Source organism: Rattus rattus, chromosome 9 (assembly GCF_011064425.1).
Source record: "Rattus rattus isolate New Zealand chromosome 9, Rrattus_CSIRO_v1, whole genome shotgun sequence".
Lineage (NCBI taxonomy): Eukaryota > Metazoa > Chordata > Mammalia > Rodentia > Muridae > Rattus > Rattus rattus.
The window spans coordinates 49,588,873-49,601,746 of NC_046162.1; the positions used below are offsets into that span (position 1 = coordinate 49,588,873).

The 12,874-nt window shown below is 48.2% G+C and overlaps 2 protein-coding genes across 5 annotated transcripts; both read left to right on the forward strand.

Annotated features, from left to right (window-relative positions):
* The first annotated feature begins 10 nt into the window (after positions 1 to 10).
* Positions 11 to 8,844, forward strand: Ctdnep1 (CTD nuclear envelope phosphatase 1). 4 transcript variants are annotated; one of them, XM_032914484.1, is made up of 9 exons: positions 11 to 825; positions 1,473 to 1,568; positions 3,357 to 3,423; positions 3,515 to 3,633; positions 3,809 to 3,880; positions 6,820 to 6,936; positions 7,036 to 7,147; positions 7,733 to 7,817; positions 8,216 to 8,844. In XM_032914484.1, exons 1-9 carry the CDS (start codon positions 724 to 726, stop codon positions 8,274 to 8,276), a joined length of 831 nt encoding a protein of 276 aa, XP_032770375.1. In that variant the 5' UTR covers positions 11 to 723; the 3' UTR covers positions 8,277 to 8,844. The 4 variants fall into 4 exon arrangements, with proteins under 4 accessions (XP_032770375.1, XP_032770374.1, XP_032770376.1 ...); XM_032914483.1 differs by having other exon boundaries at positions 7,036 to 7,159; positions 8,216 to 8,652; XM_032914485.1 differs by lacking the exon at positions 1,473 to 1,568 and having other exon boundaries at positions 7,036 to 7,159.
* A 311-nt stretch (positions 8,845 to 9,155) lies between these two features.
* Gabarap (GABA type A receptor-associated protein) lies at positions 9,156 to 12,874 on the forward strand. The gene is made up of 4 exons (XM_032914488.1): positions 9,156 to 10,034; positions 10,577 to 10,655; positions 10,795 to 10,913; positions 12,383 to 12,874. Exons 1-4 carry the CDS (start codon positions 9,945 to 9,947, stop codon positions 12,446 to 12,448), a joined length of 354 nt encoding a protein of 117 aa, XP_032770379.1. The 5' UTR covers positions 9,156 to 9,944; the 3' UTR covers positions 12,449 to 12,874.

Consider the following 12,874-nt stretch of genomic DNA (forward strand, 5'->3'; position numbering starts at 1 on the left):
ACCGGAAGTAATGTCAGAGGGGAAGAGGAGGAGGGAAGAGAGGAGGAGGGAGCCCTTTGGGCGGTAAAATGGCGCCTGTCAGAGTGGGAAGCCCAGCTGCAGAGGCTGCAGCCCCACTCCTCAGCGGCTAAGAGATCCTGACCTCGGGGAGGGGGAGGCCACTCCGGCCCAGCGCTCCGCGCCTTTTGGCTCCCCCTCCCCTTCCTTCCCAGCTCCTGCGCTCAGGGGCCCCAAGAGTCGCGGCGGCCCATCGCGCGCCGCCGCCCCCGCCCGCCCCCTTCCCGGGGCAGACCCCTAGCGCGCCTGCGCAGAGGGCCACCCTTCGCTTCCCCCTTCCCCTCCCATCTCCCTCCCTCCCTTCTCCCTAGCCCCCTCCCCCACTGCCCCCTCCCCCAATTCTCCATCCCCTTCCCTCCTGGTCTCAGAGGACCCTGTCCTAGCCCGACCTGTTTCGGCCTGCAGCCCACGCGAAGTCGTCGGTGCCACTTCCCGCTCATGTGGGCCCCCGCGGGCTGCCCACACCAGTCCCCCAGTTCCCGGTTCCGCTGGGCTTTCCCTTTGCTGGGGGTGGCTTTCTGAGCCACCCACTCCGTGCTCATCTCTGCAGCCTCTCCTGCCGCTCGGGGCCCCCGTTCCCCCTCCCTGTGGCGGGGGGCTGCCCCCGGGGGGCTGGCGGAGCTGGGCCGCGGGGGCCCCGGGGCCGGCGGTGCCGGGGTCATCGGGATGATGCGGACGCAGTGTCTGCTGGGGCTGCGCACGTTCGTGGCCTTCGCCGCCAAGCTCTGGAGCTTCTTTATTTACCTTTTGCGGAGGCAGATCCGCACGGTGAGTTTGCGTGGGTGCTGGCAGTGGTGGGGTCCTCTGTCCGCGGTGCTCACGAAATTTTGGGATAGTGTTGGGCCTCTGTTTTAGGCCTAGGAGGGGAGCCTTAGCCAGAGCTTTACTCGTTGGAGAAGTAGGACACCTTTAAGCAGGATTTAGACCTTAATAAAAGAACCACAATTTTTAGTGGGCTTGATTTATTTTTTAATCTGCCTGGGATAGAATTTGGCAGTTCTTGGGGGGCTAGAATGGTGCTCTCTTTAAGAAAGCTAGAGTTGTTGCTAAAGAAAGAAGAGGCGGGGAACACCTGTTTGCTGGTAGCCAGAACTGTTGATATGGGCTTTGGAAAGACCCTCCTGTTGAAAGAGTCAGACTTCTTTGTCAGTGGTGTGGGTGGGTAGGAGGGCATATGTAGCAGGGATGGGAACTTGGGAGAAAAGCCTTGGGTGTGAAGGAACTCTTCCAGAACGGCTCTGGAAATCTCTAGCATGTGCATATGGGCTTGTTAAGACCCTGGGACAAGAAAACCGATGCTTTTACAGTAGGTGTCTTTAGTTGTTAAGAGGGAGCACATTAAAGTTGGGTGTCTCATTAGAAGACCTGGCTGTTAGCTGGAGAGCTTGCATCTGAAGGTGGACATGTTTCTCCAGGAGACTCTAGCAATTATGAAGGGATACCTGGAGTGTAGAGACTGTTTGGATGAACCCAAGCATCTCTGGGTTCTCTCCCTCAAGCTTTTCTCCAAGGTAAAAATTACTTAAGCTACCATCGCTTCTTAGTGAATATGCCCTCATCACTTCTTCACCTCTGGAGGAAATCTCCTGAAGTCAGATTCTGAGGGAAATGAGTGAGCTGGGTGTAGGCTTTGGCAGCCTAGGTCAAGAGAATTCCCAGAAGGACTTTGGTGTACTGGTAGAAGACTTGACTGAATGACTTGGACTTGAGTTCATTCTCTAGTTCATTCTGGTCTGTTTATTTCTTCCACTTCCTGCTTTAGGGTGAGGATTATTCTGGGTGGTGGTCATAAGCACACCTAGTCTCCTTAGATAAGATAGGATCCATTCAGGGTGTGTGAGGCTGACCTGGTGTGGGCCTAACTCCTCTGGTTTCCTTCGTGCATTGACTTCTCATCCTTTCTTTCTGACCTTGCCCTGAGAATCCTCCCTCTTCTCACAGCTCCTTTTTTTTTTTTTTTTTTGAGTATAGTAGTGCTCATCTCTGCATCTTTAGCCCAGCTATTGGAAGACTAGTTAACTTCCTAAACTGCTCTCTTCTGTAAATCACTGACCCCACAGCCTTTTGTCCTCCCTTTCCTTCTTCCCTTCCAGTCTGGCTTCTTCCCCACGCCCTCTCTGGCAGAAACTTGGAGCATTCCCTACATGCCCAGCATGTGCAACCCGAGATAGCAGGGCAAGACACCCGAGCTGTGTCAGCTCTCATCACAAGCTGAGGGAGAAGAGAAGGGCAGATGCCTTGGGATTAAAGAAGAGTGGGCCTTCTGGTTTCCAAGCAGGGGATGTGTGGCTTAGGGCCTAGGAGTGGACTGGAGAACATTTGTATGTTAGAACAGAGCAGGGGAAGGAATTGCCAAGCTCCGCATAGGAGCTCTGGGGATTAGGAATTAGCTTTAGAGAAGCCTTGGGGAAGCAGAGCTGGGAAGCTCGAGGTGGTGCTGTTCCCTTTCCCACCTTTCTGTAACAGTCCTTGCTTCTCCTGGCCTTCTGTACATCCTGTGAGCTTGTCAAGTAGAATGTTTTCATGTTTTCTACATTCCCCTGGGCACCAGGATAAAGGGCTCTTCAGAGATTCACTACAGCTTGTGACTTGGCTAGTAGAAACAGAAGCGGACAGGTGGCTGGTTAAAATAGTCCTAGTGGCCTCTAGCCAGAGGAACTTAACTGACCTGACACCCCTGGATTCCCTCAGCTACTGTTCCCCTCAATGATCCAAGGACTTCCTTTCCTCATTCCTTCTCTGCCCACTAAGAGTCTGAGGCTCTTGCTTCCCATTGAAAGATGACAAGAGTCACCAGTGAAGAACTCTTGAGGTGAAGGGGGGTGGTGCTGTGTGTCTCCTTGTTCAGTGTAGAAGGATAATATCACATTAAGAGATACTCTGCTCTTAAGTCATTATCCTTGCTACAGTCTTTGAGACACTGCAAGATTAGGCATGACTGAGAGGAATTCTTGTTCTTATGGAGGATTCATTTTAACTAAGGGGCTAAATCTAGCTGCGCAATCCTAAGCATGGAGGCATTTAATCTTTGTTGCCTATTTCATTGTTCTTGATACAAGGGTAATGACAATATTACTAGGATTTTGTTTTCATGGTGCTGGGAATTGAACCGAGATTGAACCTAATTGTCTATTGGATACGTGTCCTACTGTTGAACTTTCCCTGTATCCCTGTTAGGATTATGTATGAGGTTCTAATCATATATACAGTGCCTAGCATATGATAAATGTTCAGTATTTGCTGTTATTGTAATTAGGAAGATTTAAGGGATTCTAATTCTCATCTCCCACTGTTCTTAGGTAATTCAGTATCAAACTGTTCGATATGATATCCTTCCCTTATCTCCTTTGTCCCGGAATCGACTAGGTGAGTATGTCAGATAGGACAGCTACTAGAAGGTGAAGCAGGGCTTTGGGCTGGAGGTCACTTGGTGTTATTCCTTCCCATTGTGGTTCAGCCCAGGTGAAGAGGAAGATCCTGGTGCTGGATCTGGATGAAACCCTTATTCACTCTCACCACGATGGGGTCCTGAGGCCTACAGTGAGGCCTGGAACACCTCCTGATTTCATCCTGAAGGTGTGTGGAGATTGTGGAATGTTTGTGTCTCTCACTGTGTCTTCCCAGGCTTGGTGTCAGGGCTTGGCAAGGCCTGGCACCACGGTCAGCCAGAAGGAGAAAAGCAGGTGGTGGGCACGGGGCAGGGCCAGTGTGGTGGTGCTTAGTTCCCTCACCTTTTCCCCGTTCTCTGCAGGTGGTAATAGACAAACATCCTGTCCGGTTTTTTGTACATAAGAGACCCCATGTGGATTTCTTCTTAGAAGTGGTGAGTGTGCATGAGCCAACTGGAGCTCCCTGTTAAAAGAACGGTTGTAGAGTTCTAGGTGCTTACGGGTCTAGAGGAGAGGGTGAGAAGTTGGAGTAGTAGTTGGGGTTCTTTCTCTAGAGGAACAGAACCATTAGAATATGAATATATTGATATATCTTTAGCTTACATTAAAATAATAACAAGTGGTTTCATACCTGAGAAGCTGAGAACCTGTTTGAGAATCCTCAAGCTGGGTTGCTCAGCAGTGGGAGCAGCCCACAGTGTTTGCCTCAGGCTGGAGAGGGTGACAGTGTGGTAGTTGCTCAGCCTATGAAGCTGGTGCTGAAAAGCTGTAAGGTTCCTGAAGTGTTGCGGGTCCTTAGATAATGATAGGCACCTGGGAATGCTGGGTGTGACCTCAGTGGAGGGAGCAGCTGCTGCAGCATGGCGCCTCAGCACAGAGGCAGGAGGGAAGGTTAGATGAGGAAGAGGCAAACAGTCCTTCTATCGTGCCTTCCTACCTGGGCTGCTGTTGAAGGATCCACCAATGCTCAAGGCAGGTCTTCCCGCCTCAGTTAAGGCGGTGAGGACGGTTCTTCTGTTGAGCTCCCTATTGGTGGTTCTAACTTGTGGCAAATTGACATTAAAACTAAACATTACAATCTATCCTTTGTTACTTAGGAAATTAACATGTCACTTTAAAAACCATAATCTTGGGTGGAAGGGATGGCTCCGTGGTGGATAATACTTGTTGCTCATTCAGATGGTCTGATGCTGTGTATAAGCACCCGTAGCAGGTAGCCCCTGAGTACTTGTAACTCCAGCTCCAAGGCCTGTGACCTCCATGGGTACTTGTACTCATGTACACTCCCACATCCACATAAACTTAAAAAAATCAAAAATAAAAGTGAGAAGTCATAACTTTATGCAGGGACATACAAATAAATCTTAAAAACTATACCTTTATTCCATAAATCTCATGTTCACTTAGTAATATAAAGTAAAACTTTAAAAGTCCCACAGTCTTCAAAAAATTCAAGCTGGGAGGTGGTGCTGTATGCCTTAATTCTGGACTTGGGAAGCAGATCTCTGAATCTCTGAGTTCTAGGCCAGCCTAGGTCACAGAGTAAGTCCCAGGACAGCCAGGACTACACAGAGAAACTCTGTCTTGCAAAAAAAAAAAAAAAAAAAAAAAGTTTAAAGCCTCTTTAAAATATTCAGTCTTCTCCAAAATCAAGTTATTTTCTTATTTCAAGAGGAAAGATCCAGGGTAGTTACAATCAAATCATAGCAAAACCAACATCTGGTACTGCAAACCAAATCCCACAGCTCAGTGTCTGACATCTGGGACTCACCTATGGTCTCCTGGGCTCCGAAGAGCTTGGGCAGCATCGATTCTCCAGTTCTGCCATTCGTAGCACAAACAGCTTGTCTCAGGCACAGGCCAGCTGTGCTCCACATCTGCCATCATCTTCCATGGTCATCCAGTGATCCTGGCTGCTGGCACGTTTACCATTTGCCTCCTAGGAAATAGGTTTTAGAAGATTTCACCTCAGTTGATGCTGGTCTCTTACTCACAAGCGATTCTTCAGCCTTAGCTAAGCAGCATCCATTAAAGCACAGGTTTCTCTTCCACAGACTTGTTATGCTGTTGTTTGAGACAGGATCTCTCCATGTAGTCCTGACTGTCCTGGAACTCACTATGGAGGTCAGGCTGGCCCCCAACTCAACAAGAGATCCACCTGCCTCTGCCTCTCTAGTGCTGAGAATAAAGGTGTACTTCCTCATGCTTGGCTTTGGGCCATAGATTTTTTTTCTTAAAGAGTTGTTTTTGGTATTTTGTTTTTTAAGTTTTATATGTGTGTGTACTGAGTGCCTGCATGAATGTCTGTGTACCATGTGCATGCCCGATGTCCATAGAGGCCTGTCAATGGAACACACAGAACCAGGGGTGCAGGCAGTTACATGCTGCCTGATGTGGGTGCTGTGTCCACAAAGTCTTAACCCAAAATATTATGCTAACTGTTCTGGTAGTCTTGGTTTCCCTCTGAAACTTTACAAGCCAAGCCTCCGTTGTCTGCATAGTTCTCAGCATTATCTTCTAAGCTCTCCCAGAACAGCTCACTGCAATAAGCATTCAGTGCTTTCTTCAGCTCAAAAGTTTCAAATGCTTCCACAATCCTCCCTCAAATCAACCTCGTCCAGTCTGTCACAGCAAGATCCCATTTTCTGCTGCCAATTTGTAGTAGGATTTTCTATAGGAGCAAAATTGATAAGATGAATATGTATTAAAAGAATTTATTCAGTTTATGTTAAACGAGTAACGAGTTGTACACCTGAGAGGCTGAGAGCCTAGTAAATGCTATGTCCTTGTTGGAGAGGTGGATGACACGAAAATTGCTTAATCCACTGAAGGCAGTGCTATCTCTGGGTGGGCTGTCCTGAGTTGTGTAAGAAAGCAAGCCAGTGAGCAGCATTCCTCTGTGATCTCTACTAGTTTCTACCTCCACGGTGCCTGCTGTGGCTTCCTGCTTTGATTTCCTGACTTCCCTTAGTGATGGAATGTGACCTGAGCATTATAAATGCGATAAATTCTTTGCTCAAGTTGGTTTTGGTCAGTGTTTAGTTATAACAACAGAAAGACAAACCAGGACAGTGAGTAAGGACAGTTCAGTAAAGGAGAGGCTGGGGAGGACAGGCAAGGGAACAGCTTTCAGTAGCTGGGGTTACAGTGATACAGTTCTGTTCTTTCACAGGCATCCTGCACTTTTACATTTGTATCTCTGAATCTTAAGGGTCTTGGTTGCCTCAGACATTGGGCGTGGAAGCTTGGCAGGGAGTTCAAATACCTTGAGTTTTCACAGCCATTTGGTGTTACTTGAAGACTGAAAAAGAACCATTATGTCTAAATGTTAGTTAGTTTGTATGACACTGTATTCCTCTCCAACCTCCTTCAGGTAAGCCAGTGGTATGAGCTTGTGGTGTTTACAGCAAGCATGGAAATTTATGGCTCTGCTGTGGCAGATAAACTGGACAATAGCAGAAGCATTCTTAAGAGGAGATACTACAGACAGGTAAGGAGCCAGAGTCAGGTTTGAGTGGCAGGTTACGAGGGTGGGAGGTGTGAATGGGGCTGAGGGGTGGGTGTGCTAACTAGTCCTCTGAATTTTCAGCACTGCACTTTGGAGTTGGGCAGCTACATCAAAGACCTCTCTGTGGTCCACAGTGACCTTTCCAGCATCGTGATCCTGGACAACTCCCCCGGGGCTTACAGGAGCCACCCAGGTATGGGAAAAGGTCTGTCAGGCCCAAGACATGCTTCTAAGGACATTTTAGTTAGGTTTTATTTCTGAGACAAGGTCTTCTTATATAACCCAGGCTGGCCTGACCTGACTCTGTCTTAGTGGTTCTGGGAGTGGAACCCAGGACCTCACACTAAATCCTAGGCAAGCATTATACTATTCAGCTATACCTCTAACTCCTTGAGAGGGTGAATGCAGGAAGCTAGGGGGCAGAAGAGTTGGGTCCTAGTTCAGAGTTTGGATTCCCTACTGTATTACAGATCTGAATGTAAGTTGTGTCTCTGTTTTAAATGAGGTATCCACTCTTATATGGGATATAAGACTATAAATGGGACTTCTTTATTAAATTCACTTCGAGTGAGGCACAGGTGTAGTTTGACCAGAACTCTAACCTCAAGCTGTTGGGAAGTCTATTAATTCACTTTGACATTTAAGGAAAAAGAAGATTTTAGGTGATTGACTTTTGGTGGGTGAAAAATGGGGACTTATAAGTAATAATATTGAGGAAAGTCTCATAGGCTCTTCTGAATTTTTTGCATTTTCTCAATTTTAATTTTACCTACCCCAGACAATGCCATCCCCATCAAATCCTGGTTCAGTGACCCCAGTGACACAGCCCTTCTCAACCTTCTCCCAATGTTGGACGCCCTCAGGTAAGGGAGGTGGCCTGTAGACTATAGGTTTTGTTCTTTTTTTTTTTTTTTGGAGACAAATTCTTTTTATGTAGCCTATGCTAGCTTGGAACTTGCTTCTTGGACCTTGTTTTAGCTTCTCCAGTGCTGTGATTACAGGAGTACACTACCAAAACTGGCAGGATTTGGATTGCCAAGGAAAAGAGGTGTGGGAAATCTAAAAGAATTGGGGGGAAAAAGGCATTCAGAACTTAAGTGTGTGGGCCAGGTCTTCCTACTCATTACTCGTACCCTTTTGGCTTCTGTCCAGTTTCACTGTGTGAAAGTGTTATTGAGTTGTGTCTTGTCCAGTGAGACTCCGTTGTGTTAGTGTTGTCAACTGTAAGGTAGTCCACCAATGCAAGTTCCTGTCATTCCAGGTTCACTGCTGATGTCCGATCGGTGCTGAGCCGAAACCTTCACCAACATAGGCTCTGGTGACAGCTGCTCCCCCTCCACCTGAGTTGGGGTGGAGGGGAAAGGGAGGGAGAACTCTTCGGACGGCCGTCTGTAGCCCTGTCCAGTGTGAGGACTGCCTGGGCAGAGTCTGCTCCTCCCGCCCCCTCTGCCCTGGGAGCCCTACACTCCGCTTACGGAGTCAGGATGGACACATGGGCCAGACTGTGAAGCAGCCTCACTCTTTGTGTTCACACTCCGTGGAAATGCCAGACTGGGACAGGCGAAGGCCTAGGGGAACCGAAACCGTCTGGTGAAGAGGCAGGACTGGCCAGAGTGACAGACATATCCCAGAGGCTCAAAAGAAGCCAATTCAACTTTGTTGTGATTTGATTTTTTAAAAACTCTTATACAAAACTGATCTAATTCTTCACTCCTGCTCCAAGGGCTGGGCTGTGGGTGGGGACTGGGATTTCGGGCCACTGGATCTTCCTCAGTCTTGTCCCTCCCTCCCTTTTCCTCATTTTTTTTCTTCCCCCAATCCCCCAATACCTGTAATCAGCTCATTTCTTCCTTCCTCTTTTAAACCATGCATTATAACTTTGAAACCAAAGCTGCCCTAGATCCTTCTCTGATGTTTTTGGAGGGAACTTTGTTACATTTGCTCTGCCTCTGAAGCAGAGGGGCAAGATGTTGTTTGGAGTGCGGAAGTGGGATCCAGCACAGGGATAAAGTAATTTATGCCAGTGTTTGGCTGGAAAAGCCCCACTGACTGGATAGAGTCCCTGATGCACAGTGGAAGAGCAACTTTAGGACATAGAAGGCTGAAGAGGAAAAAAATCTAGAACCCTCGAAGGGCAAACAGCTGGAGAAAGGCTGGGCTTGACTGGGAAGTTGACGTGGACAGGCTGAGAGGGCGCTGCCTACGAGCTGTTGGCACTCCGGCAATAACTTGGGGCGGAGCCTTCTTTCCTGGCACCTCCTCTCCAGAGCCGGGACTACATTTGGCCCTCGCCACGTGATTCTCCGCCCTTTTCTGAGGTCACATGATTTTATCTACAACACTCCGAAATGTGTTCCTCCGCCCTGGTGTAGTCCCTATCTTTGGGATTTTTGCAGTTTCTATTGGTCCGCCTGAGTCTTGAGCATTCGCTGTGTCTGCAAACCTCTTTCCTCTCTGTCTTATGGTATCCTTATTCACACCTTGGGTACTATTTTGTTTTGGTGTCAACGGCCACCTTCAGCGTAGCAACACGTTTCATGAATACCTAGACTTGTAATTGCCTTTCCCTAACGTAATTTCCGAAAATAACTGCAGAACTAAATCTCACGACTGCCACTCAGTACCAGTTTCGTCCTCTGCTTTGTACTGTGGGGCTACCTGGGGAAGGATTTTTCAGTTGACTTGAAACGACAGCAACCTTATCTGCGATGTCATACGCGTAACTCACAAATTGATTCCAAAGCAGTTACGCTGAAGGCGTAAGAGGACCAAGCAGCGGGTTGCGCTAGCAAGCTGAGCTCGTGGTGTATGTCAGCAGGCGGGGCCGGTCCGGACGGTCGGGGGCGGGGTTGGTGAATAGGGAAGTGGCGCAAATTCGTGGATCGCTCCGCTGAGTCTGTTCGTCGAAGCCGCCTCCGCCGCCGTCCCCTGTCCCGGCCCCCCCCCTGGGTTCCCTCAGCCCAGCTCGGTCCAGCCCGGTTCTCGGGAGAATGAAGTTCGTGTACAAAGAGGAGCATCCGTTCGAGAAGCGCCGCTCTGAGGGCGAGAAAATCCGAAAGAAATACCCAGACCGGGTCCCGGTAAGGACTAGCCAGGGCCGACGCTAGCGTCGCTGACGCTGTCGCCACAAACTAGGCTTGAGTCTGTGAAAGCCGAGGTCAGACTCCAGTATGCCTTGAGGTTAGAACTCCTGTCTCTGGTACCAAGGGCGAGAGATCTGAAGAAGTAGAGCTGGGAGTGCGATGTGGACGGGAGAGAGTGAGACCTGGGAATTTCTCAGAATGGAGGCCTTAGTGAGCTTGACAACCAGAGTTTCCATGGCCATGCTCCCAAGTAGCTAGATTTAAGGTAGATTTTTTTTTGACCTAAACAAGTTATCCTGTATTCACTGATGAAAATAGTTATTGTGATGAACCGTTCTGGGATCAATTCTCAATATTTAGGTAAGACAGTGAGGCCAGGATCTCTGGACCTAATGTCGATGCACCACGTATATAAGGATAAATATTATTAAGAAATGAGATTGCAATAGGCTTCAGTACAAGGGAATATTGTACCTTGAGTTCTTCATCGATATAGCTGTACGTTTTTTAAAATCTCATTCGTACCTTCCTTTCATCAGGTGATAGTGGAAAAAGCTCCCAAAGCTCGGATAGGGGACCTGGACAAAAAGAAATACCTGGTGCCTTCTGATCTTACAGGTGGGAGCTTGACCCATGGTGTATGTTTCTTTCTGTGGGTGGGCCTGCCATCTCTGTGGGAGGAGGCTTCACCTGGCAGCTGTTTTCTGGTGGCACCTACGACCTCTGTGACTTTCTTGCATCTCCTGTTTTTGGGCAGTTGGTCAATTCTACTTCTTGATCCGGAAGCGAATTCATCTCCGTGCTGAAGATGCCTTGTTTTTCTTTGTCAACAATGTCATTCCACCCACCAGTGCCACGATGGGTCAGCTGTACCAGGTATAGTACCATGGCCGTGTTTGGAGAGGAAAGAAAAGGTCAGCAGTTCCTGTTGGCTTACTAGCTTTAAAAGGTCAATAAAGTCCTGGGTTGGGATCTTAATAGCAGTGGGAGGAGAGAGGGGTATGAGCTGTTGGAGTTGTTTTGACTGGGACTCTTACTACCTAAGGAAGTCTCTTTCCCTTATCCAAGAGTCCCAGATGTCAAAAAAATAGTTTGAGGAGTGGTGTTGTTGTTGGTTTTGTTGTTGTTGTTGTTCTTTTTTCTTTCGGAGACAGGGTTTCTCTTTGTAATCTTGGCTGTCCTGGAACCCCCTCTTGTAGTCCAGGCTGGCCTCTGGACTCCCAGAGATCCACTTGCTTTTGCCTCCCTTGGGCTAGGCTTAACAAAAGGTGTGTGCCACCACTGCACTAAAACTTGACATGTAGACCAGGCTGACCTCAGGCTCAGAGATCTTCCTGCTTCTGCTTCTTGAGTGCTGGTATTAAAGGTGTTAGAAGTTCCAGTCCGGAATAACGACTGATAATGGTGCACACCTTTGATCCTCTAAGTCCAAAGAAGCTCAGCCACTTCAGCACACTTTTAATCCGATCAGGAGTCCGAGGCTGCTGGATCTCTTGGAGTTTGAGGCTATCCTAATGAGTCAGAGATACTTAGTGAGACCCTGTATCAAAAATAAGAAGTAAAAACAAAATAAAACAAATCAAAAACACCTCCCCCCCAAATTAAAAAAAACCCACAGAACCACTGCACGTGGGGTGTGATCATGCCACAGCTTCAGTCCCAGCGCTCCGGGAGCAGAGGGAGGTAGATCTCTGAATTCCAAGGTCAGTGTGCTCTACACAGGGAGTTCCAGGGCTACATAATGAGACCCTATCTCAAAAGCAAAACCTCTAAAAGATACCCCCACCCCCAACCCCAACCCCACCCCCACCCCAAAGAGCAAGCAAACCCTTGAGAGGCTGAGGCAGTAGTATCAAGTTGGAGGTCAATGGCTGTATAGTATAGTGAGTTTGAGGTCAGTCTTTTTCTTTTTTGTATTTTCCAGACAGGGTCTCTGTGTAATAGCCTGGTTGTCCTGGAGCTCACTCTGTAGACTAAGCTAGTCTCCAACTCACAGAGTTCCTCCTGCCTCTGCCTCCAAAGCGCTGGGATTGACGGTGTGTGCCACCACTGCCCAGCCAGGGTCACCATTTCCTAAAGGAGCAAGAGAACAAGGACAGTCTGCTTTTCTCTTATTCCTTTTGTACTAAGGAGCATGTCTGGTACCTACAAATGCTTATGGATGATCTGTACCTGTAGATCTATTTTGAGTCAGGTTCTTAAGTTGCCTTGGTGGCCTTGAGATTTCTGTCCTTCCTGCATCTGGAATTACCAGGCCATGCTTAAAATGATTCTTGAGGAATGTATTGGTGGTAAATGGTTGGAGTAATGAGTTGCCTTAAACCTCCTTTTTGCTTTTACTTCAGGAACACCATGAAGAAGACTTCTTTCTATACATTGCCTACAGTGATGAAAGCGTCTACGGTCTGTGAAGTTGCTGTCCCGGAGGTGGGGGTTCCATTCTACAAAGAGAGGTGGCGCTCCTTCCTTGGCATCCAGTTCCTCCTTCAGGCTCAAACACCATCTCCTTTCTTCAGGACCTGCACTTAATGTTTGAGGCTGTCTCTCCAGTCCCTCTGAGCAGGAGGGGTAATGGTAGATGCAGCCGCTGTACATCTCTCTTTCCCCTTGTTTACCCTCCATTCCCACTCTGCTTTAGACTTCTGGATTGTCGATCTCTGTCACATCGGATGATTGTTTTGGTTTCTATTCCCTTTCTAACTGCCCACTGGGCTCAGAACCCCAATAAACCCTTCCTTTCACTACCTTCTTTTTGGGGGGTAGATGGAAGGGGTTGACATTGGGTGGGGGAGGTAGGAGGCACATCAATAAAGAGGAAACCACCGAGCTGAATTGAA

Excerpts from the sequence above, each read along its gene's own strand:
- Ctdnep1 (XM_032914483.1), top strand. The coding sequence starts at position 724 with ATGATGCGGACGCAGTGTCTGCTGGGGCTGCGCACGTTCGTGGCCTTC. Across the intron at positions 3,634-3,808 it reads CTCCTGATTTCATCCTGAAG|GTGGTAATAGACAAACATCC; the intron begins GTGTGTGGAGAT and ends CGTTCTCTGCAG. Across the intron at positions 3,881-6,819 it reads TGGATTTCTTCTTAGAAGTG|GTAAGCCAGTGGTATGAGCT; the intron begins GTGAGTGTGCAT and ends AACCTCCTTCAG.
- Gabarap (XM_032914488.1), top strand. The coding sequence starts at position 9,945 with ATGAAGTTCGTGTACAAAGAGGAGCATCCGTTCGAGAAGCGCCGCTCT. Across the intron at positions 10,035-10,576 it reads AATACCCAGACCGGGTCCCG|GTGATAGTGGAAAAAGCTCC; the intron begins GTAAGGACTAGC and ends TCCTTTCATCAG. Across the intron at positions 10,914-12,382 it reads CGATGGGTCAGCTGTACCAG|GAACACCATGAAGAAGACTT; the intron begins GTATAGTACCAT and ends CTTTTACTTCAG.